The sequence below is a fragment of the Miniopterus schreibersii genome (assembly GCF_964146895.1).
Source record: "Miniopterus schreibersii genome assembly, chromosome: 2".
NCBI classification, from domain to species: domain Eukaryota; kingdom Metazoa; phylum Chordata; class Mammalia; order Chiroptera; family Miniopteridae; genus Miniopterus; species Miniopterus schreibersii.
The window spans coordinates 12045982-12073332 of NC_138102.1; the positions used below are offsets into that span (position 1 = coordinate 12045982).

At 39.0% G+C, this 27351-nt stretch overlaps 1 protein-coding gene across 1 annotated transcript in view; it reads left to right on the top strand.

Annotated features, from left to right (window-relative positions):
- Positions 1–441: 441 nt before the first annotated feature.
- Positions 442–27351, top strand: part of SGCZ (sarcoglycan zeta) — a gene marked incomplete at its 3' end in the record, with an annotated part of 570369 nt that continues 543459 nt past the window's right edge. The window contains exon 1 of the mRNA XM_081124488.1: positions 442–642. Coding sequence (XP_080980614.1) covers positions 604–642 — 39 coding nt within the window. The 5' untranslated portion in view covers positions 442–603. The remainder of the gene's footprint in view (positions 643–27351) is intronic.

Below are 27351 nucleotides of genomic sequence, written 5' to 3' on the forward strand. Positions count from 1 at the left end.
CCGCGGACCCAGCACCTCTCCGGCGAGGCACCCTCCGGGGCGGCCGCGGGACTGGCGGGATTTGGTTGTCTCGCGGGGAAACTGAGCCTCGGCGCGGCTCGGGGCTCCGGGTGCGAAAGGAGCTGCGCGGGCGCCTGGCGCAGGGCGGAGGGCGTTCGCCAGCCGCTCTCCTCTTCCTTCGAGCACATTTGCGTGGAATTTGCCGCATGACGCTGCCCGGGGAAGCGGCTCCTTTCCTCGGGATGCAGCAGTCGGCCGGTTTCTGAGCTTATTGCAGAAGCAGGACTCATCTTAAACGGGGCGGATTCCTCCCCCCGCCCCACCCCCTCGGCTCCGCGAGGCTGAGCGGTGCCGGCGCCGCGGTCAGGATCACCTGCCACCAGCTCTTCGAAGAAGTCAAACAAAGTGAATTCTCATTATTATTTATTTGTCTTCGGGATTTCGAACCGGCGGAGGCGGAGGCGGCGATCCCGGAGGATGAGCCTGAGGGAGGCGGCCGGGGCTCGGAGGAGGGAAGAGCTGAGTTTAGGCTGGAAACTGAACGACTAGGTCGCTTCCTGCTCCAACTTGCCGGCTCCTCTCCGCTCCCTTGAGTTTCGCTCCATGGACCGATCAACAAACCTGGACATTGAGGAGCTCAAGGTACGTGGTCCTGCGGGCGGTGGGCGTCCGTCTGTCCCTCCTGCTCTCTCGCTCTCCTCCCTCTTCTCCCGCGGCCTCTTCCTCCCGCCGCCGCCGCCACGGTCGGTGGCCCCCGCGCAACAGCCAGCGGGCTTTTGGGGGGAAGCAGCCCCCGGAGCGGGCGCCCCTCCGGCGCCCAGGACTTGGAGGGCCGCGCTCCGGAGCTCGGCTTGCGGTCTGGACTGCGCGCCCACCCTGCCGGCGCCTCCCGACGGTCCCCCTGTCCCCTCCGCTTCAGTTACAGCAGCTCTTGGGGTGCAGGACCCGGCGGGCACCCAGCGCCCGGGCACAGCAGTCACAGCGCCCGCTCTGCCCCGCCGCCTGGTTGCCCAGCGAAGTTGCGGGATCTGGGGTCCACTTCGCCTCGCGTCCCGGCTCCAAGCCCGCTTGTGCCCCCGCGCACGGGGGAAGGGGGGGCAGCGATTTCCGCCGGGAGGTTCCCACCGCTCCGTTTCCTTCCTGCGCTCAACCGGCCCCTTCTCCCTGCACCGAGCAGACCAGGTCTCACCCGCAGTTGCACTGCCCCGGGCGCGAACTCGTGTTCACAGGGGTAGGGGAGACCCGACCCGCAGCAGGTGAGGGGCCTGGAGAGGTGCCCCGGCTGGCCTGCGGTGCCAGCCCGAGCCCGGGAGTGCGCCGGCTCCTCCCGCCCCCTCCCCGCGCTGGAGCCGTCGGGGAAGCGGCGAGGGGGCTGGGGGCTGGAGCTGGTCCGGCCGCGGGGCGGGCGTCACCTGGGGCGCCCCGTCCTGCACCAGCTCTGAGCCCCCCTTCCCCGCCCGCCCGGTACCCCAATGCCCCCCTCCCGGGTCCCGCTCTGCAGGCGGGGGAGTCCCAGCTGACAGTTCACCCCTCCGCCCCTGGGCACGGCTGCCTGCAGTGCTGGTTTTAAAAAGAAAAACTAAATAAAAATTAAAAAATCAACAAACCACAAAATAATTTAAATGTCCCGCTCCCTGGAAATGCAAAGGCAGGACCGGGAGCGCCCTTCCTCTGGGCTGCGCCCTTCCCCGAGGCTCGGGTTTTCCACGCCGCTGCGCCGCTTTAAGGGGCTATCTGCTTACTTCTCCTAGAGATTCCGCTCAGACCCGCTCTGCTCGGGCCAGGATTTCAGCCCCCACCCGCCGGGGAAACTTGACTAGCAGAGGTTTGCGGGGAACGCCGGGGAGTGACTAGCCCAGCCGGCGGAGGGCTGGAGGAACGCCCTGCAGGGGGCAGAGGCTCCGGGGCGTGCGCCCCGCCCCGCCCCGTGCCCAGCGGGGAGCCCAGCTCCCGGAACCCGAGCCGGCTCGCCTGGTGCCCGCCTTGCTTAGGTGAAGGAAGAAGGGCCAGAGAAAGGTGTCCTGCTGTTGGGCTGGTGGAAATGGGGTGGGGGTGGGGGGAGGAAGGTCAGAACTTAGACACCGCTTCATTCAAGACTCCAGGTTTGTTGGAAAAAGTGAAGCAGGGATGAGGCATATTTGCTGCTCCAGTTAAAGTTGGGGAACAACACGTTCCTGTTATGGCCAAGGTCACAGCGAAGAGACCGTGGCCCGGAATAGAGATCTCCCATTACCTCTGTCCTACACGGAGACAGGACCCCTGGCTGCCTTTTCCTAAGCGTCCCAGCCACCGGATACCTTGTATTTGAAAAGCAAAGAACACAGGAAAGACGTGTGTGATGTGTATTTCATGCAGAGGCAAAGTCTCCAGACTATTATATTTTGTTAAATATAGGGATATGGCACAGAGGAAAGCTTTTTCTTATGAGAAATGGAAGGGGAAAGCGTTTAGGGGTAATCATTTCCCCTGATACCCCACGTTTCCTCCTAGTTTATTCCCCGCCGAACCCTGGCACCGCTTGAATTGTTTAAACCAGCAGAAGAGCAAACCCACTGTGGAAACTTCTGTCTACTTTTAGTAGAAGACCCAGCTTTCCCTCCAAACTACATAGTAATTCAGATGCTCACAGCCAGAGTGCACTAGACTTTGTGGACCAGCAGCAGAGGGTGGAAACCGAGAGGGCTGGGCCTGAGGGAGTGTTGGCAGTGAGTGACTGGGTAGAAATGAAGGAGGCTGGAGGCGAAGATCTATTGAAGTTGCTGAAAAATGATGTCAGGGACAAGCCACTGTTGAGAGCCAAAACTGGCAAGAAAGGAAAGGTAGTTAAGCTTTATTGAAAAATGAGATCTTTCACTTTGGGAAATAAACGTGTGTTGTCAGGTTTGCCTCCACGTCTGGAACACAAGGCTTTGAAACACTTCACTCCGGGTTATGTACACTCTGTAGAGGTGGGCGGACTAGGTGTGGAATAACTCGTCTGCATTTCCTCTTATCAGTAGAACCCATTGGCTTGGGTTTTGTAGACAGTTCCCCTTGGAGTTATTTTCTGGTGGCTTCTTGCTGAAGAGACCCTCATGGTGGTCAGTGGAGAGAGGGGAGGAAAAAGCTGGGATATTTATTTTTGACATTATTTACTTGTTGACTTTTCTCCCTGGGATCCAAGGATGCTTACATTGAGGCACATCCACATAAGAACTTTTGTTTCTATGATGCTGCAAATAACATGAAAAGAAAAGCAATGTTCACTGTGATTTGAGAAATAAGTAAATGTACATCATAACACCGTTTGGCTTAATTTTAGATGATTAGCTGCTTATCTTAGGTTTTAGGAAAGAAAGATTCAGCTAGTCTTTATCTTTTTGGTAAACTATTTTCTCTCTAGGAGATTTTAACAAAAGTATATATTTTTGCTATGCTCTATGTGTGGACATTGATTTTTTAAAATATTCTGTTCAAGAACTAGTGTTGTCTTTTGCAAGTTTTTAAACTAAAAATAAGCTTCAATAATGACATGTTAAGCCATTGCTGTCCTTATCATAAAACTGAACATACTATGCATATTAAAATATTTACTAGTGGGAAGCTAAAATAGAGCTATGTGTATGAGACTTGCTAATGAAGGTGAGCCTGTTTCATCTTCTGCTCTGCACACAAGCTCCTGGTGAACTGATCAGTGTTGAAAAGGGAGAGAGTTCCCATCCAAAGAATTTCAGTCTGTTCTTTTTCCCTTTGATCTCTCTCTCTTTCTTTCTCTCATAAATGTATAAGCTTTACTCTGGACTTTGCCCTGGTGTTTGTTTTAAAGAGAAAACAACATCAAACAACCCAAAATATGGGTTATTGCTTTGGAAATGCGGGTGTTAATGAATATTGATATTAGAGAAAACACCCTCTATCCTGGAACATCTCTGGGTTATTGAGTACTTTTAGGAGTTGCTATTTAAAATCATCACTTTAGCTTTTATTTTAGCTCTCTGGTTGCCCTCTTTTAGACAACATACCCCATGCCCTGGAACAGAGAATGCTGCTAATTTTTAGAGCTAACACTTAAAAATTTGCTTTTTGTAGCATTTATTTATGAAGGAGCAGGCTGAGTAAATGGTTGTATTTAAATAACACACATGACTTTGGTGATTCCCTTACTGAGCTTTTGAAATATGAGTTTTAATTCACTTGTATTAGTTTGGCAATCAAGGCATTATGCTTTCAGGTGCTAAGCATACATTTGTAGATAACTGTAATTTGCTTTGAGATCAAAAACATGAAATAAAAAATTGCATAGTGCAATTTTTGCAGTCTTATTTGAGCCCAGCTTTTATTTATTTATTTGTCAGGATTGTTACTTTAATAAGATCCCTAGCTGGAAGTTAAAAAATGAAATGTTCTCATTACTTGCAGAACATAAACAATATGCTTCTGAAATGTGTTCTTAATTATCATTATGAAAGGTGCAAAAATCGTAAACTACAGAGTTAATCCTGAGATGTATAAAACAACTTTTCAATAAATATAATTGTGCTTGTTTGAGTTAATTTAATGTAGCTCAGTCACTGTTGCTTAATGTTATCTCTTTAAATAAAATTTTATCTATCAAGAACTTGCAACATGCCCTAGATAGGTGAAGTAAAAGCTTCCCTGAATAATACAGTTAGGTCATTAAGAAAGTATTGCAGGGGCGAAAAACAATCTGGCCAAAAAAATGCACAGGCCTTTAAACAAGTGGTTGATTCAAAACTGCTGAGGTCTTAAACCAAGTCTCATAGTACATTTGTCTACGATTTCAATCAAATAAGAGAGTTGGTGCCTAGAAGAATTCCAAAAATGTTTTTCTGTTTTATCAGTAAGACACTCACCCCAGGACAGTCAGGCTCACTGCAGTGTAGGAGCCTTTGTGATGAATGTAGGTAGGTGGTAGTTTTTGTTAGTCATTCCATAGTGAAAAATGGTGCTCTCTAGCAAATGTCATATTTTTAGCAATGTGCCTTATATATTCATTTCTTGGTGCAGAGTAAGGAAACATATTTGTGAATACTGAATTATCTGATGTCTTTCACAGCTAAGGGAATTAGAACTTCTCCCCATCCAGCTCTAGTTCCGATTCTCTTTTGGTAACAGGAAGTAGTCATGACGATTTAGCAACAGTTAACCTGATTTCTTTATATTGAGAACTTGGGCTTGTTTTGCTGAAGCTGAAATAAATATCAAGTAACAGTAGTGAAACATTCTTTTTTTAATACAGCTAGGAGCAATGAGGATACATTTTTGATATGCATGGGAAAGGAAGTAAGAAGAATACTTTTCAGTGAAGTTGTGCGAATGACTATTGTAGAAATCTTTAGCGGCCCGCTGTCATCGCTAAGTATATGTTCCAATCTCTGCACTGGCTATTATAGCTTTGCTGATCTCCGGACTTTACCAGTTGAAAATACATCACATTTTGAAGGTCCATTTAAAAAGAATATTTTAAGATTTATGGACCCAAAATCACAGCTATACAAGTGGCTTAATGCTGTAAGATGATGATAAATCAGCATGTGTCTTTAGGGACAATCCTTTTATAGGATATTTAGTGTTTCCCATACTGTATTGGAATTTCAGCTAAAATACGATTTGGCAGAGCTTACAACTCTAAGTTACTAAGGAAAATGACCGTGTACTTTTTGTTCAAGTCCCTGTGAAGTTTTGGAGCATATGCGTTTAAGTAGGTCAACTGTATAAATGAATAAATGTTTGTGTCAAAATAAAGGCTTATAAGTTTAATTGTTGAGAATTGTGCTTGACTTGTGATAAAATTCTTAGCTTCTAATCTCTATGTGACTAAAAGTAAGCTAGTTCATTTTATATAAGTGTAGATTTCTACATAAATGTAGATTTTGTGTAAATGTATATAAATGTAGATTTTACCAACATCTAAGTTTTTATTTCATTACTCTGGTTCTTCTTTTTCTTGACAAACGTTAGAAGCATGAGGTGATGTTATAACCTCAATAAAACTTACTAGAGACTTCTAGATTAACCATAGAATGAGCAAATTTAAACATGACCATCCATTTCTTCAAGAGAATTACAGAGACTTACATCCTAAATATTAAAAATTGAACCCTATCTTGAGAACTTTCTTGGTGTGCTCCTAAACAATATTTTTGTAGGTTGACTCTGAAAAATATTGTAAGCCCTGATCATATTCTGGAGCATTTCTATTGCTTTGCTGGTATTAACTAGGTTATCGGGAGTGCTCTATGCCAAGATGACACCAGAAACCTTTCAAAATAAGGGACTTCATTATCCAGCCAGAAAGGCTTTAATTGCCATGGTGATGTCCATCTGTGAAGCAGGAGCTCAAGCGTCGGCCTTAGATATTCATTGAAACAATCACCCCACACCAAAACAAAGTTCAGCAGATGTCAGAAGTCACGGCACCCCAAAGTACTAAAGCGCTCACCCCAAATCTAACAGTTTGTAACCTTTACGGAGATTGATTTGTGCGGTGGAAAGGGCACTGATCTGGTTAAGTACAAACCCTGGCTTTGCGTAACTGGAGGTGGCGCCTTGGGCATGTGTTACAATCCTCTTTACCTCTGGCTTCTCAGATGTGGTGGTGCTGCAGGGTGGGAGCTGAATTTGATTCGTGGGTTTTGTTGTAACCGTTTTTAGCTGCCACAGCTGAAGAACTTGTTCAAAACGTGTCTTCCAAACAACCACAATATCTGAAACCAGTAAAAGGGGGATGGCTCTGGTTGGGCCAAGAGAGGTTGGGGGCTCTACACAGTCTCCTTCCCCTTGCGCCCTGCAGCTGGCCCAGGGCGCTGCCTAGAACTGTAAGTCTGAGGAGCACAGGTAGAGACCTCAGGGCTTGTTCGTGTCTATCTTCCATGTCTGGGAGCCTAGGGCTCTAAGTACTTTTTTGAGAATGACCGTCTTTGTGCCTTCCTGGTAGGAAATCATTTTCAGATTGATCAAGTTAAAATAGCTTTTTATTTCCCAAGTATTGCCTTGTTTGAACACCATAATAGGTTTGCCGGATGACTTAGTATATTCTTATTATATGGATACCAAAATGGAGACCCAGAAAAACCAAGTGAGAGGCCTAGGATCGTGAGGTTAGTAAATAATGGAATAAAAATGCAAATCTGTGTCCTCTGTTTCCTAATACTGGGCTCCCAGCCTGTATACAGGCCAGACCTCCAGGAAGCTCATAGAGCTTCTGATGGTGGATGTTTCAAAGGAAAGTGAAGGTGTTTGAGCTGTAGTCATAGTATTTATCTTGTCCCAGAATAATTGCTCACATTCCTTTTTTTTTTTTTTTTTAACTAAGGTATTCATTCCTAATCATTTACTTTGGGCTGAATCACTGCTGGTTGATATTTGTAAATAAAGCCTAAGAGGAGGTAATACGTAAATAATGAATTTAGGCCGTTGGATAACAGTTTTATCCAATTTATTGTACCAATCTTTTAAAATAAATACTATGCATTTTGTTTAACTCCACTAGTCTTTCTGATTCTGCTTCCCAGATCACTGCAAATAATTTTGATTTCATTAGGACTGTAAATTGGATTTAACCTCCAACCTGGCTTTGACAATCCAGCCTGGAGTACATTGAGTATAAGTCTTGAAATTTAAAAAAAAATAAAATCTAAGTGATTATACTTACATTAAAATTATTAAATACTTAACTTTTACAATATCCCCCAAACCTGGAAGTAAATAACATGATTTAATCCATAATAAAACTAAAGTTCTCAGTGACAGTTTTTGAGACTTAACAGAATTAAATGTGATTACAACATAAATTTAGTTTTGAATGTTGATGAGATTTTTTTTTTATTATATCACTTTATCCAAATTTTATTTATACCAAGAATTGCAAATGATGATACACAGGATAATTCAATATTATCTTGGAGAGACATTTCTCTTATATTCATAATGGGGTCCATATCAAATAATGCCTATTTTGAGGAATGCTCTTTTGAGGAGAACCTTTGAGAAGCATCTCAAAACCTCTGAAAAGCATCTCAACGTTTAAGGATCTAACTAAATGGTATGATTTGTCCGATGACACATCTTTTCTCCCTAAGAACTGTCACTTTCTTCCATCTCATCCCTTTGATCATCAGAACTAGGCTTTGCATTTTCTTGGAGGACTCTCAGAGAAACCCAGCTTCTGTCCTTTGCCAGAGTGACTGCTTGTGTGGCGGGGGGAAGAGAATTTGGTCAGGCTGGTCTGAGCTTTGGCCTTTGGGTGGTGGATCAGGTTCACTTAAAGGGTTTGCGTCTCGCATAAGCTCATCTGCGTCAGTGCATCAGCTGAGTTTTTAAGTCCTAAGAGCCCAGAGCCTACTCTGCTCTTCTTTTCTGGAGGCGTGCGATGCTTCAATTACTAACCCCCACTTTATCATCGTCACCTAACTTCTTTTCACACTGGGTTGTTTGTTTATTTTTTTGATCCTCGCTGGAGGATATTTTTTCCATTGCTTTCAGAGAGAGTGAAAGGGAGGGAGGGAGAGAGAGAGACAGAGAGAGAAAGACATGGATGTGAGAGAGACACATCGATTGGATGCCTCTTGCATGGGTCCCCGTAAGTACCCTTGACCCGAATCAAACCCAAGACCCTTCAGTCCGAGGGTCGGTGCTCTAACCACTGAGAAAAACTGGCTAGGGCTTACGTTGGGTTTTAAACTCCCATCGTTTTTTTTATAGAATGGCTAGAAAAATACATATTATATATCTAAGATAAAAGGGCCTTTGATTCTTTCTTGGGTAGAAACAACCAATTCAGCTGCCACGAGCGAGAACTTTTTTATGAAATATGATATAATAAATCAATGTCATGGATGGGAAAATACTGTTATCATTGCGATTCCACAAGTCTATATCTACTCAGAGTATATGAGGCTTTTCAAAATCCAAATCAGAAGGAGAAGCTGACTAATTCAAGGAAAGAAATTTCTTACTTAAGACTCAGTGAATTATATTCTGGGTTTCCAACTTCCTCTCGACATGAGACTTGTGAGAGAGAAATTCTGTCTAGTCTGAGTACCAGAATTAGTTGGACTTCTAAGAAACTGGTTTGGTATTTAATCTTATGAATCCTTTTCATCATAAAGCTGATTTCATTTCCTCCTTTGCCTTAGTTGCTAAAAAGCTTAGAGGCAGATTTGTTGCCCATTCTTAACAAATACACTTGTGTTAACCTAATTCCTAGCCTCAAAATACTTTTTCCACTATTCTTAAGTACTTTTATAAAGAATTAGTGGTTATAAGTGGATATATTCTTAAAGATTATTAAGATCTTTTGCAGAGACTCAGTTATTTTCATAATGTTTCAGTGAACATGCCTCAGTATTTCACATCTCTTCTGAATAGCTTATACCTCTGTGTGCATTTGCTTTCATTTGTCAAGGGCTGCCAAGTTCAGAAAGTTTGACATGCTGTATGTATCCATGCTGGGTGCATGACTTCCTCTGCATATAACAGCTGCACGGCTTGTAAACCTGTTTGCCACAAAACGACACCCTTACCCTCCTGTAGTAGAAGACAGCTATTTAGCACTCATGTTATCAGAACCTTTACTGGTTCTAGGACATTCTGTTTTAAATCAATATTATTATTCTCGTTCTCAAATTTGGCCTTTGTGGAGAATGATCACCCACATTTCTAAATCTCTGCGTTTCTGATGCCTAAATACTTTTGTCTGGTGTGGAGACATTATTTTATGGAAAGCTGAAATAAATGAGCTCATTATAATCAGCATTTTGTCTCTTTTTTTTCAGATCCAGTTTGTAAAATCAATGTTTTGATCACTTGATTGCTCTAAGCAGTGCAGGCAGTTAGGTTTTAAATATTTTATTTCATCAAGTTTTTTAAAGTTCATGCTTGAGTCATGGTTCAAAGAGTAAGCAGTTCCATGCACAGGGCTATGTCTTAATGATGATTCCCATTATTAAAGCATTCCTGGGAGAAATGATAAGCATTTTGTAATTATGGATATGAATCTAGAGCTAGATTAGGTTGAACATATTTTTTGGCCTGTGGCAAGTGATATTGAGGATCTCTCATTTGCTTCTGAGTCCATTTACTACACAAACCTTTCATTTAATAAATACTTACATGTTGCTACATATATATGTATAAATATATGTATTTCACTTCATTCCTAAAACAAAAAATAACTCTTAATACATAATAAATAAAATCACAACTGACTTAAAGTGTTTAACATTTGCAACTAGTAATGTTTCTTGTGTGTGTGTTTCAATATGTTTCACATTTACATACCCTTGAAGTAAATTTCAGATACATTTGGAAAACTATTATTCAAACATACTAAAAATTCAATATTATATGTAACAGTTGCTATCTCAAATGATTAGTTAATGCTGTACTTCAAGTTGATTTCGTAGACTTGCACAATTGTAAAATTATTTGTGAATGTGCTCAGAGTATAAATTTTTGCCTTTTGTGTCTGTGTCTGATGTTTAATGAGATACACTACCTTTTTTTTCATTCAGAGTCGTAGTAGAACTTAAGTGTTCACATGCACAGTGCAATCAGAATCCCAAAGACTGAGGTCTCACTTTTTCTACTACTTGTTTTCTGATGAATGGTATTAGAGTAGAAATGAGTAAAGGTAACAAGAAGCACCATCAACTAAAATCTGGGAAAGTTAACAGCAGCTTAAGGCTTAATTGAAAAAGAATGACTCCAAGTAAACGCAAAAATAGAGTAAATGTTATGCTCACACCTCAAAGGAACATTTCACTTAACTAATATTCTGCCTTCTTTTTTATTTTAAATAACTCGGTGTCTAGATGTTATGTGACAAGACCTGTGGTTCACTATGGTATTTTGAGTTAAGCATGTCACCATTCGCTTTGGTTCCCAAGCTGGAGCTCTTGGGCTCCTTTTTTGTTTATCCTGCTGACTCATTGCACTCATCTAATTGATCAGCAAGCCCATCTTACTGCATAGTCTGAGTTCTTCCTGCCACACCTTTCACTAAAACCCTAAATCAAGTTCTCATCTTCTCTAAGCTGAGTTTTTGTAAAATGTTCTCTTATTTCAAGAAAAATACACGTATTTTTTTTTGCAGTGATGCTGGCCATATTGCAGTGAGTTCTAATGTGATGTTGTAGTGTGGTCCTCGGGTTAGGGGTGGGGTTGGAATCACTGGGGGGATGTATACATTCTCTTCCTTATTGTTAGTAAGTCATCTCAGTGTAACTTGGGGAAGAATGGAAATGGAAAAAAGCCTGGGACTGATCCTGAATGGAGAGAGATTTGGAGACTTTTAGAAATGCCTAAGGTTAGCCTAAAAAATGAAGGAAGGATGATTTCTGGAAGCGAGACATGAGAGTGTTCACTGATTAACTATGACCTAATTGCGGGAAAGGAAACTACAGATTATTTAGCAAAAATAATGATGAATTTTGGTCTTCTGCCTTGATGAAATGCTTGCACGACACTGTCCCAGAATCATGAATTATGTTTGACAACTTTCTTAGTTGATTTTCTGTATTTTTGACAGTTTGATCAGATTTTTCATAGTCAAAAATATTCTCTGCCTCTGGGAATTTAACAGCACTGTCGCTGTAAGGTGGCCTAAGGACAGTATGCTAACAGAGTAAGAAACCTAACTAGATAGAGAGGCAGGCCTAAAAGAAATCTCTATAAAGATAGGCCAAGGCGTTTGTATTCTGAATGCATATTATAGCTGGTGAACTTGGTTAGTTAGTAACCTGTAAATCTCAGCTCTTGGTTTGATGGCTTTGCAATTATTTTATTTTTGTTATCATTAGTCTTTCAATAAAAGTTACTTAATCATCATAGCTGTGTTTTAGCTCTTCTACAGAGCTTATAACATGGGCTCATAAGAGTCAGGTAGTGTAGGTAAGGTATGCATACATCAAAGTGGGAAGGGGGGACCAAGATCTAACTGAAGATGGCTGGTGATGACAATAGCTAGTGATGATCTTAAAAACACAATTTGCAAGAATGGGGGATTCTAAGAAGCAAGACCTGTTCATGGTTCCTTATTGAGAAACCAGCCAGCTTCCTGACACTTTCTGACGGGTCTTCTCCTCTTTGGCCTATTCGATAAGCAATCTACATTCCGCACTTGCGGATTTCTGTTTTAGAATAAAGTAATACTATTTAGTCCCTCACCGGCTTAAAAGTCTTCGCTAATTTCCTGTTGCTTGCTTTATAATCCACACTCCTCAAGCTCACACTCCGCGGTATTGAGATCGCTCTGGTCCAGGCTCTCCATGACTACGCTTTCACTGCCCTTCCAACATTTTATATGGCTACACGTGGACACAAACTGCACAGGGCGGGCAAATGTAGGTGTGTGACGAACGCTGTGCTCAAGTGTGCTTGAGTGCAGCAAGTAGACTGCAAGGGTGTGTAAATAACGAAAGCTGGCAATTGGAGCACTTGCGAGGTTGTGCCTAAGTGCACCGTGCCATTGTCACATTCTTTTGAGTTAATAAAGCTGTTGTAATAATCGTAACCTGCATGTCTTTTTTCATACAAACAACTGTAAGCCTCCTTTGGCCCACCTCGGTGTGTGTGCGTGTATATATATATAAATGTACACGCAACATGCACACACATTCTACCGCAACTTCCCTGACTGAGTCACTTCTCCTCGATCGTGCCAGTCCCTTTCCTTCCTTTGTGACATTTTACATGCACTTCTCTGGAACACATTTTGGCTTCTTTGCCTAGAGAACTCACCGACTAACAGTCCCAGGAAGAGACGGTTGTTTCTTCCTCTGTGTTCCTACACACTTTGTACGTTCAACTCCACTGTACATTGTTAGCTAGATTGTATGTGGTAGAGAACATGGCCTGTGTGGTACCAGGCTTTTGAAGCCTGGTGGAAATTGTTGAAGTGGCAGTGTAAACTCAATATTCCTAAATGTTCTGAGTTTCCTTGAAAATAATGTACGTTTTTCCACTTGTTAGAGACCAAGTCCTGTTAGATATATTGTTTTTAACTTACATAATCTTTTTGTTTGTTTGTTTAAGCTATAAATTATGAAAGAGATATGTTAAAATTTCCTGTTATGATGGAATACTTGCAGATCTCTCCATGTTTGCCCTATATATTTGAGACTCTCTTATCAGATACATATAAGTTTAGAATTGTTATATTTCCCCCGTGAATTGAGCCCTTTATTATTGCAATGACCCTATTTGTCTCTGGTATTGATTTCTGCCTTAAATTTTATTTTTTCTGATTTCAATAAAGCTTTAACTTATATCACTATTACCCAACTGTACTTTGGTTAATGTTTCTGATATATATTTCTTTCATCTTTTTATTTTCAACATCTTTGTATAGTTAAGTTTTATATTTATCTCTTGCAAACAGCACAGTGCTAGATTTTAGAAATCCATTTGAACATACCCCATTTAGCTTATTTTAATTTACAGTAACTTATAGTACTTTTAGATTTATTTCTAGTATCTTCCTGATTTTTCTTTATTTCAGAAACCACTTTCCTGTTGTCTGAAGTACACAAGGTGGTGGCAGACTAGGTTATCTTGGTTTTTAAGATACTTCTTTAAAATATCTTTGTTTCATCTTCATGTTTGAAATATTTTTCTGGGTATAAAACTCTAGGTAAATAGGTATTTTTTTTTAGATATTGAAGGTACTATTTCAGTATCTTCTTCCTCCAATGTTGTCACTGACAAATCAGATCTTAGTCCACATGTCATTTTGCAGAGATAATGCTTGTTTTCTCTTTAGCTACTTCAAAGATGTAGTGTTTAGTGTCTTCAATGTTCTTCAGTTTTACTATAATCTATTTTTTATTTTCTTCTTATCTGGTTTAGTATTTTATGTTTTCTAAATCTTTGTGAATGGTGAGAAAAATTGCGTTATTAACAGAATTTATCTAGAACCACTATACTATTTTTTTATAGCTTTGTTTGGCTTAATAGTTTATTCCTTTTTTATTGCTGAATAGAATTTCATCTTATGGATGTTCCTCAGGTCCCTTATTCATTTACTTATTGGAGGAGATTTTGGTTGCTCCAGCTTTTAGTGATTAAGAATGGAAGTGTTATAAACATTTGCACACACGTGTAAGTGTGGACATTAGTTTTTAAATCTGTTGGAAATACCTAGAAGCACTATTTCTGGATCATATGGTCAGGCTCTGTTTACCTATTAAGACACTGTTTCCTAGCAACTGTAACTCAGTGATTATGCTATGCCTGTTTTTGGATCAGATGTAGTGTGTGTGTGTGTGTGTGTGTGTGTGTGTGTGTGTGTGTTCAAAGTTGTCACGTGGAACTGAATCTATTCTATCTGAACTGTACAAAATGTAAATATATATGTCTAAACACTGAGGACTGTAGATTGTGTTTTATATTGTACATACTTAATTTTACCTACCAGACTTCTGACATGTTAGATACGTGTTACATCCTTGTTGATACGTATTTAGCAATATTTTGGTTGACCAAATTTTTACATTAGAAGAAATAGTGTTTTATTTTAATCTGTTTTCGTCGTCGTCGTTGTTGTTACCTGGGCCAACACTGACTCAAAACATGAAATAAATGATGAAGTAAGAAGTACCCAGTTCCTGTGACCAATAATTAACTGCACATTTCTAGGCTTTTAACAGGTTCAAGACTATCTTGCAGTGATGGCACAAGATGTCATCTCTGGGTCAGGCGGGGGAACGTTCCCTCTGGATTTCTGGCGTCTGCTTTTAACATATCGCACACTAAGACATTATAGAAGTTTTATTTTTGTAGCTGAGCTCTTCCTGCAAGCTTTCCATCATCCAGTTGATTTTGAGTTTTGTATATAACACTTAGCTTAGAGGGAAATGTCTTTCCATTTTCCATATCTTTGCTGTCCGGTTCCAGGCACTGGTGGCAATAATCCTGGTTCAACTCAACTTCAGGTTACTTGGAGGAAGAGATTCGTAGGCACCGTTAGGCATCGTCTCAAAGTGTTGGTGAAATAGGAAGCAACCCGTGTGGTATGATTTAGATTCTGAAACTCCATGCCACTTAGGAAAAAAATATTCCTGAATTGTCTTAAATTTCTATGTATTTTTTGTTTTGTTTTTTAAATTGAATTTATTGAGGTGACATTGGTTAATAAAATTACATAGGTTTCATGTGTACATTTCTATGATACATAATCTGTATATTGCATTAAGTGCCCACCACTCAAAGTAACTTCTCTTTCTGTCACCAAATATTTGACCCCCTTTACCTTTTACTACCCCCGATCCCCCTTCCTACTGGTAACCACCATACTATGTCTGTGTCTGTGAGTTTTTGTTTGTTTGTTTTCTTGTTTGTTCATTTTTTGCTTTCCATTTTATATCCCACATATGAGTGAAATCATATGGTTCTGTCTGGCTTATTTTGCTTACCATGATAGTCTCAAGATCCATCATTGGTTTCACAAATGGCAGTATTGCATCTTTTCTTATGGCTAAGTGGTATTCTAGTGTGCACATGTACCGCATCTTCTTTATCCAGTTATCTATCAAAGGACACTTCGGTTGTTTCCATGTCTTGGCCAGTGTGAATATTGCTACATTGATTATAGGGCTGCATGTATCTTTGTGAATAAGTTTTCAAATTTTTCAGATAGATATATTTCTTTGATTTAAGAGAGTGCTTCTCAAGCTATACCGTCATAAAATCCTCATTATCTACAACTAAGTTGGATGTTGGCAATTATCAACTTTACACTCTCTTTTTTTAATTTTTAAAATTGCTTTTAAATTGCTTTTCTGCTAGAATTTAATATAAAGTTTCTTTTCCTAATTCAGTAATACACACACACACACACACACACACACACACACACACACACAGATTTTGTTTAAGCTTGATAAACTGAAGACCAAAGTTTTGGGATCCATAAAGAACATCATGACTTCTAGGATCCTGACTAGCCAAGTAAAAAAAAAACCCACAAAACACATATCTATATATATCTATATCTACTATATCTATATCTATATCTAATGTATATATGTATATATGTATATACACACACACACACACACATATATACACACACACAAACTAAATCTATTTTTAAAAATATGTATTTACCTCAAATGTAAAATAAAAGTGCTATAATAAATAATTGCAAATAATCCCTTCTAATTCTATCATAGCAACTACAAGTGAAAGCTAATGCATGAAATCATTTCTGAGCATTTATAGCTTAGTACAACTATATTTATCAGATTTGCTAGTTAAGCAGATCCCCAAAGGGGAATTTTCCCCCCATAAGACAAGATATTTTTCATTTGAAAAAAGGAAGTTTCCCCCAGTTATTCTCTATCATATCATCGCCTCATGTTCTTGTAATGGCAGTTTCACATTCCAAAATAAGCTTTAAAAAAGATTTCTGTTTATGTTTTTCTCCCTAAAATAAATGCAGTGATCTTGTTTGATCAGTCTATTCCTAGTATCTAGGTTGATGACTGCTGTATAGTAAATGCTTAGCAATTGTATTAAATCAATGAAATAGTAATAATTAAATGAATGAGAAGGACTGTGTAGGGCAGCCTGGTATGAGATCCTTCATAGCCAGAGAACAGGGAAGGAATGGAGGAGGTGAAGGTGGTGTGTTCAAATGGGGGAAAGTGCTAGTTGGAGAAGGCGACCTAATTTATAACATCTATGGTTATCCTTGTGCCAAACCTGTATCATTATTTGAAGAACTATTATAGGCTATTTGTCTTACATCTCGGGGGATGGAGGGCACTGCCATTAAGGATGGACTTTTGGCAACTTTGTTTTAATTTCTCAACTCTGGCTACTTAACCATAACTCTATGGAGCATGGTGAGACATCTGACCCATGCTGAGCCTATTAGATTCTCTCTCCCTGGTATATGGAAGAAATAACCAGATTGTCAGCCCTGTTGGATCCAATATCTACTTTTACAGCAAATCAATTTTGCAAAGCCTCCTTTAAAATTATTTCATAAAATGCTTTGATAATATAACTCACTTGCAAAAATTGTTTTAGAAAGCTCCCTTTAGAATTCTTTTATAAATGCTTCAATAATATAACCTACTTACAGATGATTTTGAAAGTATCATGACCTAATTGCAATACAAAGGAGAAATAAAAGGAAATAATAGGAAAGCAGTTTATGATGTTCTATGTATTTCAACATGTAAATGTTAGGATACAGTGAATGAAAAAGCTACAGCTAAAGATCAACAGGGATGTGTTGTGTATGCCACTAAAATGTTCTTGGTGGTGACATGATAGTGCATCTCTTGGTAAACTCTGGATAAAATCATATACAGCATTTCTTTCCATTTACATGGAGATGTATTCCCGGGCAATTCATTAAGTGTGCAAAAATTCATTAACTTCTGCAAAAAAAAAATCAAGTGTAAAATAAACTTGGGTTCCAAACATAGTGGTGCACAACTGTCCCAAACATTGCTCAGTTTTTAGGCCCTGCACCCAGAAATCATTGTGACAACCAAAAATGTCTTCACAAATTTAAAACATTCATCCTGGTGGGCGGTACTGCCCTAGTTGCAATATATTGAATTAGCTGATGATAAAGTAAACAGGGGGTTGCTAGAATTTTAAATGGTTAGAAAGTAAACTTTTAGTCTACCAGGTACAGTGCACAGCTGTGGATGTGGACTCCTGCCGCTGAGAAATAAGAGAGCCACACAGAGAGGAGAGAGAGTTCCATTCTTTCCGGAGGCCCCTGGTATCCCCCTGGAAGTAAGTTCTGCTTCCTGCACCTCTTCAGCCTCCCCTCTCCTCATACACACATTAGCTTAGTTTGATGTCTCTCATTTGCAATTAAAATAAAATTTTATTACTATCCATCTCTTATCAAATCCAGAGGAACGTTGGGGTTTTTCGTACTGATTTCTACATTTTAAAGCAAATAAAATTGTTTCAATGTTCTATAGCTTATGCAATTTCCTAAAAGCTTATACCCTAGTTGAGACAAAATGGTACAGAAACTGGATGCTTAGGATCCAAATAGTCTCTGATTGTAACCATAATTGCCCAGACTATTAGAGGTGGGGGCAAGGCAGGGCCCATTTGCCAAGGCCTATGGCTTAGATGTTCCCCACATTCTCTTTTGGCCCCAGTGAGACACCGCTGCAGATAACTGATATGAAGTAAACATGCCTGCTATTGTATCTGTGATTCTCACACTTAGTGGAGTAAGACTAGGTAAGAGGAAGTTTAGAGTAGGGCTTTGTCTATATCAACATCAGTTTACCCAAAGAGAGCTACAAAAATGACTTATGAAATGTCAATTTCGCATGTATTTTACCTCAAAAACTTCTGGTTTTAGTATATAGTTAAGATTATATTGAGAAAAGTGATTTTCCCCTATTATTTTAATTGATAATATGTTAGTAGGCATTGATGTTTTCTATTTGTTTTGAAATTATTTTAAGATCCATATTTGTGTTAGAAATTTCTATTGTAGGTATATACTTCAACAGCACTGTTAAAACGCTTTGTTTTGTACTTGTAAGGATTGTTCAATGAAACGAATATCTTTTATTTCTATATTTTTTACAGCTATCATCAAACTATTTTTACATTTAAAAAATTGTTTTACCTCCAACAAGTGTGTTGCAATAGTAGGCACTGAATGAATATTTGTTGTATTAATTAACCTTTAAAGGAAAGTTGTTTCCTAATACTGATTTTACAGCTTCCCCCTCCTCCAAATTCATTACGAGACACAGTGAGTATATGATTAGAAATTATCCGTATGTTTGGGACAGCTTTCTCCTTAGTTACGCCACCTGTTTCATTCAGTTTTCATTTAAACAAGGTGGGTAACAGTCAGCATTCAGGTAAAAATGTCATCTACTTTGGTTCCTGAGACACTTGCACTATTGTGTAATAAAATTTTGGGGATGTGAGTAGTGTCTGTGCATCCTGGGGTAAAATTTCCATCACCATCTGACAGTCATCAGAAGGAAAACAGGTCTTTCCCAAATGACCATTCTGCTGAATGTGGTATTGTATCCTTACCTGCGAATACAGGAAATTCAGGATAGTGCTTGAACGTAGTACCTACAGTGGAAGCTTTACTCCTGGTGCATCAGAGTTCATAAATTATATTGACTCAGCATCATGTTTTATCTTGGCACAGAAAAATCATGATCATTGTTTTATATTTTGTCCAAATCACACACTTACTTGTTTATGTAAACTATATCAAAACAAAACTGTTTTGGAGAAGCACATGAGAAAGTTAAGGAAAATAGTATTAAAACAGTAAATCATACATATAATCTCTGAGAGAGTTAAATCCATAGGACAGTTAACTCTGAAAATAAATGAATTTAAATAATTCATATAAATATGATAATATGACTTATAAATATGACTTATAAATATGATAATAGCCACCCACTTGTGAAGTATTTTGTACAAAAGTACTCCATACAGAGTTATTGAACAGAGTTTAATTTGACTATGAAAAATTTTCACTTTCCAAATCATGCGAAACTTGGAGTAAAATGGGTTTCAGCCTGACCACTGAGGGAGAAACGAACGTAGCCTGACAGCCTCTGAGAAGGCAGGGTCTATCTATCAACGCTCTCTCTTTGCTCAGCTTCGGAGCCACATCAACATGGATTCATTTCCAGCTCCATTTATTAGCTGTGTGAACTTGCCTTTACTAAATGTCAATTCCCTCAAATAGTAAAATGGGATTAATAATTGTATCTACCCATGTACATTGAGAGACTATAATGAGATCGTTACGTAGGTACAGTCACCAATGCTTGACACAGAGCTATGCATCCATGTACCAATTATTATCTCTTTATTATTGTTGATAGGATATTCATGAGAGCTGGTGTGAATGAGGGAAACAGGACTGGGGTGTGTCAAAAATGAGTGTGTTCACCTGTGTAGGGTGGTGGGTTCACCCTGGGAGGAGAAGCTGAGGAGCTGGCTGTGCGGAACTGTATGGCCAGATGGCCATGTGAGAATCTATCCTCAGATGAGATGTAAGTGTTGGTCTTTGCATGGCTCTGTGGTAGAAGTGAATGTAAGTGCTTGAGTTTAATAATACCAAAAGCTCTCTCAAGGTTCTTAACTGCCTAAAGGCAGCTTTTAATTTTAAGCACTGAGAAAAGTCAATCAGCCTCTACCTAAAAATATGCATTGGAATGTGTTTTGCATGCATTAAAACCTAATTTCACATCTCACCACATTTAACTACTTTTTTGCTCAACTAGTCTCAGGTTCTGGATATTTTATTTATTTATAATAGAGCACATAGGTTGTTTAAACTTAGACAGGTCTGCATTAAATAACTATTCTGCCTCTTTGTCCATATGCTTTCACTAATGTTGTTTCCTTAAGATATTTTAAAATATAAAGGCTCTCACTAGAAACTTAAGAAGGGTTATAAACTATAAATAAGTTCTCTCTCAACCCACTGGGGAAAGCGAAATCTAGTATAATTAAAGAGCAAAATTTAATTAAAATATATTCATATTACATAACCAATGCTCTATATTTTACACGGAATTTATTGCATGTATATTTACCAAGGTAAAATTAAAAGACATTTATTTGTTCTGATATGCAGACTACTTCAGTGTGCAGAGCCCTTGTGTTGCAAGCCTATTACTATTGCTTCTCTTTGCTCGAAGACTTTATACAGGAGAATTTCATCTTTTACTTTGTATAAGAAGTAGACAAGCTAGTTTATTTGTGTATGCTGATATTTCAAAAATGCTAAGTGGAAAAAAGAATGCCAGCAATTTGGAAAATAAAGAGACGGAATTGCTGGTGACATTCCTCTCTATATTTTCCAATGTGGGGCTCAGGACAATGGGGGACAAGAGCGGGGGACAAGAAGCTTGATTATAGGCCTGCCTGGGTTGGTGTAATTTGTCATCACTAAGAATCCAGCCTTTAGGTGATGGAGTCAAACAGAAACCACCACTAAATTTCCAAGCAGTTCAACGAGTTCAATTCTTAACCCTACTTTAGTAGGTTATTATATTAGTAGCTGTTATAATAGTCACTTTTTTGGTCCTACCAATTTCGTAAAAGAATATACACATATAAGCAGGACAGGGTGCTTGGAAGGTAAAGAGATTCCCAAAAGATTGCCTTTAGTATGATGGTATGATTCTTTGCTCTCTGATCTTCCCTCCTGGCCAAAAAGCTTCCCAGAACTTTCTTATAGAAATAGTTGAAGAAGTGATGACTTTTAGTTTCTCTCAATTCCAGCATTCTCTGGTGGTAACTCTACTCCTACTACATCTGCAACTACTACAGACATCTTTTATCCATTTACTTCTTTAAAGTACTTGACATTTAGAAGATGCAATTCTAGGAATCCAAAGTAACAGTATTTTCTGTATTTCCTTTAATAGTGAGTTGATAGCAATAGCGGTATCCATGTAGTGTTTTTCTGTTTGTTTTTGGCAGTTTTCTGGGAATTCCGTATATTTATACAGAACTTGCACACGGTCTTTGATATGTCCAACTACCTTTAGAAAATTTTTGGCATAAAATACTACATAAAAACTTCCTTTTTCTTGAAACTAGAAGTGCCTTTGATACCAGTCTTATCCCCAGGGAATGAAATTACCGGCTCCGAGCAGATGTTAGGAGTAATGGATATCAGAATAGGTGGGCCATCCACGAGATGTTCTGGCTGCAGTTGGGCTGCATAAGCTCCGTTTTTCCTAAACTACAAGGGGACATTAGAGGTGCCCTGAGGACAAGGAAAGTCTCAGGCCATGGGCAAGCATGCTTTCAACATTCAAACACAATGGAGGGAAAATGGTGCTCTTTTTTTTTTTTTTTTTTAATGTATCTTTATTGATTTCAGAGAGAGGAAGGGGGAGGGAGAGAGAGAGAGAAACATCAATGATGAGAGAGTCACTGATCAGCTGCCTCCAGCATGTCCCCGACTGGGAATCGAGCCCGCAACCTGGGCATGTGCCCTGACCGGGAATCGAACTGTGAGCCCCTGGATCCTAGGTCGATGCTCAGCCGCTGAGCCACACCAGCCAGGCGAAAATGGCTCTTGAGAACACTAATTGATATCTTTAATTTTGGATTACAGTTTGTACTGCTTTATCACTATCTCGGTTTGCACAACCCCTCCCCCCCCCCAGTATTTTTTTAAAATGTGTTTCCTCTGTTTACTATTGATAAGAGCACATTTGATCTTTTCAATGGGTGACTTAGCATTTTATTACTATTCCAGAGCTCACCAAAACTGATCAGAGTTGGGTGGGGTCAGACTGCTGCAGCAAACGGTGCAGTTCAGCTTGTCTTGGTGATGAAGTTTTGTAATTTGGACCAAGAAAGCTTGTATTTGCTGCCTCTGTTGTGCTAAAAAAGATCCAGGGCAGGCATAGTGATAGTTTCCCATCTATTGGCCCTAATCATCTTGAGTAACCATTAAGTAGCTAAATGCACCCAGAAACACCTATAGGCATTGCTAGGTAGGTAGCTGTGGGTGTCCCTGTGCTCTAGACAGAACGATGAAATCTAGACTTGCCCCGAAGCCAGTAAAACAGTGCCTGTAAAAATAACGAGTTCTGCAAGATTTCTATTGTTTGTGTTATATTCAGATAATGGAATTTTCCTGAAACTTTAAGTTTCTTCCTGTGGCTATCAAATACATGGATTTCAGGAAAAGTATTTTATATGCAGTCTACATAGAACTACTTTGATAAAGTAGAAAGCTTTATACAAATGCAAATATTCGCATATTAATATCTTGAAGAGCAAAGATTATCTTAATTGTAATTCTGGCGTATCTGGTTTAATGCCACAAAATGCTACAATCTACTTCAGTTAAGTAAGAGGCTTAGAAACTAATTTCTCACAGTGTTTTACATATTCATCAGTCTACATTGTCATTATTTAAAGATGGAAAGAGGGAGTTGTTTCAAGATTAAATGTTAAAAGATGCAGACTAACGTGCTCATTTAATTAAGAAAGCACTCAGATGAGCCTGTGGGAAGTGTCAGCCTTAACATTGTGGTTTATATGTTGTACCCTCCACCAGTTTCCATCATCGTCTCATTATCTGAAACTTCTCATTTCTTTCTAATTGAAAGAACACCTGCTCTTCATTTCTTACTGAGTTTGCTGTTTTCATTTGCCTTTAGTAACATCTCTAAAGACCAATTGTGAGATTAGATCCTTAAAACGGTTCCTTCAGCAGCCCGGGTAGGCATTTATCTTGGAAAGGGGAAATCAAGTCAGCGCATTCCCAATGTATGCCTGAGGTTTCTTAAATATGACCTCTATAAGGAATATGCCTCTTTCAGGGATGTAAATTGTAATGAGCTCCCCTCTATTTGGAAAACTGGACTGAGATTGCGTAGGAAGATGGGTATGTCTTGCAAAACACCTGACAACAGCCAAGAAGCAATTAGAAACCGTACAGAGGTTTTGGATTTCAAACCTAATTTTGATTAGCTAGTACACTGGATATTATATAAGCAATTATACTCACAGACACATCAGAGTTGGATGAGTCAAAATTAAAACAAATAAACCTCAATGAGTGTTCACTTTCAAAACATTAAATGAAAGAAGCAGTGGTGGGATTTTAGTTTAATTTTATTTTTCAATTATAGTTGACATTTAATATTATATTAATTTCAGATGTACAGCATAGTGATCCCCCCGATATTTAAAGTACCCACCTGGCACCATACTTAGTTATTACAATATTATTAACGACATTCCCTATCCTGTGCTTTACACCCGTGACTACTCTGTAACTGCCAATCTGCACTTCTCCATCCCTTCACCTTTTCCACCCAGCTCCCAACTCTCTTCCCCTCTGGCAACCATCACGTTTTTTTTCTGTTGTTGTTTTTCTGAATCTATGGGTCTGTTTCTGTTTATTTTGTTCTTTAGATTCCACATGTAAGTGAAATCATACACTTTTTGACTTTTTCTGTCTGACTTATTTCTCTTAGCATAATACCCTCTAGCTCCATCCATGCTTCACAAATGGTAATACTTTAATCTGTTTATGGCTAAATAATTAATATTCCTTTGCATATATGTACCACAGCTTTTTAATCCACTCATCTATTGATGGGCACTTGGGTTGCATACATATCTTGGTTATTTTAAATAATGCTGCAGTCAACGCAGGGGTGCATATATCCTTTCAAATTAGTGTTTTGGGTTTCTTTGTATATATACCCAGAATTGAAATCGCTGGGTCATAAGACATTCCATTTAAAAATGTTTGAGGAATCTCCATACTGTTTTTCATGGTGCCTACACCAGTTACCTCTGTTCGTTGGAAAGCAATTGGTGGGATTTTAGATCTTCCTATAAAGTAAAAGTTTTAAATAATAAAGCTATTTGCTAAAATGTGTGCCTTTTAGGCAATCACTTTGCATATTTTTTATAGTAAAACAAAAAAGAATATCATGTTTTCAATTTTTTTACACTGAGTATATTTTATAATTCCAGAAAAGAAAAAAAGTAAATAATTTTTATGTGGATTGTTCATATTTTAATAAATGTTTTAATATCACTTTTGATGCCTAATTTTTTTATTATATATAGAAATAGACTTTCTTTTAGGTGACTGAGCATTGGTTAGCACTTTCTTATACTAGATTAAAAATTATGAAAGGCTAAAGTCAATGTGCAAAAGCTTTTGTTAATCAATGGAATTACACAGGGACTGATTTTAAAACAAAATAGAGGCAACTTATATAAATTAAAAATGATATGTATTCTTAAAGCCTCAGAGTACAGCTGAAAGACAACAACAAATGTATAATTTCATGTTGTAATAACATAGCTCATTGTTAGCATTACTTTTTTTTTTTTTCAGAGAAATTTTATCCCTTGGGAAAGGTAGAAAACATTCTCCTTCTTTTGTTAAAAGTATTTAAATAATTAAAAATTGAGAGTTTTCTATTTTCTCAAAACATATATAGCATCATTTTTTGTAGATCAGAAAGTTATTGGTGGTGGGGGGTTCACATCAAGCAGCTTTTCTTTTTTAGCTACAAGGATCCCCTAAAAATTACTTATCAAAGGTAGAGAGATTCCTATATTATATGAAATTTAGAAATCTATGTAGAGATAGGGCATTTAGGATTTAAAACTTTTTTATCTGTATACTGGTACTGCATAGCAGATGGACAAGTACTAGAGAGAATTTTAACTAATATTTTACGTAATTATTATTGGTATTAATAAGTCTATATTAGATAATTTTTCCCCCCCAAATGTAGACTTATTTTTTTGGATCTCCAAATGTTTTACATATAGAAACACTGAATTTTTCTATAATAAATTTATGTATATTCTCTATATGATCTCCCAAAGGAAAAAAAGGTGTATATTTTACTTTTTTTGTGTGTTTTACTAACACAAGTAAAATATGATACAACATTTTAAAAATCAAAACTCCTAGATGATACTTAAATGTTTTTATCTGTACAGTCATTCTTCTTGAAATTATGTAGCTAAAACTTTAAAAACTAATAAACACAATTTTTCCTTAAGCTTTATATGAGCTTATCTCCAATTAAAAGAGAATTATTTAAAAATACATTTAGTATAAATCATGCTTGCCTGATAGAAGCTATTTTCCAACTTTTCCCTTTGACTGTTACCTTTCCGTGATGGAAAAAGAGTCATTGAGTGCTTTTGTGCATCTAAATTGTTAATTTTTCTGAATTCCATTTATTAGAATTCTAAATTTCATTGTGTTCAGCATAAAAATAGACAAACATCTAAACCAAGTTTCCATACTTTTTCATTGCAACACATCAGTGATCGTTATAATCTGTCGCCCCAAAGAGGGAAGCTGAACACCATCTACTTTTTAGGTAACAATGTTGAAGTGTTATCAGGGGAGTACATGAGTGGGATTCCTCTATTGCTAGTGCAAGTGGGGTTCTTGGGGCACCCCTGGAATGAGCACATCCGGAGGCCCCCACGGGAGGATGAAATGTGGAAAAAGACTCTATATTCATGGAGTCACATTCCTTGGCTTTAAAGCCCATGCCCCTTAACCCAGTCCTGAAAAGAGTGTAACTAGGGCTTTGTAGAGCTAAAAGCAAAGCCAGTCAGTGTCCAGAGTCTCTGTTCTATGGTGGATCGGGATCCGATGTAGCATCAGGCTGGATTCAGTCCGTCAGTCTATTGTGTGGGTCCCACATGACTGTGAGCCACATGGGCGAGTGCAAAGGGGTGTGCCCCCTGCGACAGGAGTCCTAGGAGCCCAGGCAAGCAGGAGAGGCAAGAGAGAGAACTCCCCCTGTTCAGGAGTTTAAATATTAAGTCTTCCCATGTTTGCAGTGGCCATGCATGTTCTGGCCACTGACTTGTTCCCAGATGTGACTGACAGATAAGCACCTCCCCATGTCACCCAGACTTTACTGAGCAGGCATCTAACCTGCAGCTTTTTTGGCAAAGCTGTATGAATGGCATGCCTGTATTATTCAGCCTTCCCTTTACCCCTTTCCCAAGTTTAATTAAAACAATCACGACAAGCGATCTTAAAGCATTCTATAAAGCTCTTTGAAAGAGCTGGTGTAATAATCCTGAGTTTAATTCTTAGGATCCTTTTATGGTGGCCTAATTATAAAATAAAAATGATTAAATGGAGTTAATCCATTAAGATGTGGCTTCAAAAGGGTTTTCCTCATGTGTAGTTCTGTACAGCATGCTTCTCTTATAATGTTAGCTAGTGTGATGTCAGTATAGAGTAACTGAATCATTATAAGAACAACGCTAATTAAGAATGATGGATCTTAAGAGATTTTAGAAGTCCCTTGGGAACAGGAAACCTAGAACTAATCTTGAGTATATTGTTATTTAGCTGCTCATAAAGTCATTTCTTAAGACCCTATAATCAGCATGGGACAAACTATAAAGCTCTTACATCTCTTCTATGCATATAAATGTGACTATTAGGAGCAACCTAGCTAATATACATACTCAAAGCCCATTTGATAACATTTCTATTTGCCTGTTAATCAGTCTGCCTCTTGCTCAGTGTTCAAGTCAAAGCTTGAATAACACATCACTAGAAACCTCATCCCCAAAGCAGAATCTAATGAAAAATACTTCCGTTAAAAGACAAAGAATCCTAGGTATGTACAGAAATGGAATCTGGATGCATATATATTGTGTCGTTCGAGTAAACAGTCCATTTTGTAATGGCTTGGCCCAGCCTTACATGGTGGTAGCAGTTTAAAAACTGGGAGCCCTGGCTGTTGTGGCTCAGTTGGTTGGGCATTTTCTGGTGAACCAAGAGGTTGCTGGTTTGATATGGGTCAGGGCACATGCCCAGGTTGAGGGCTC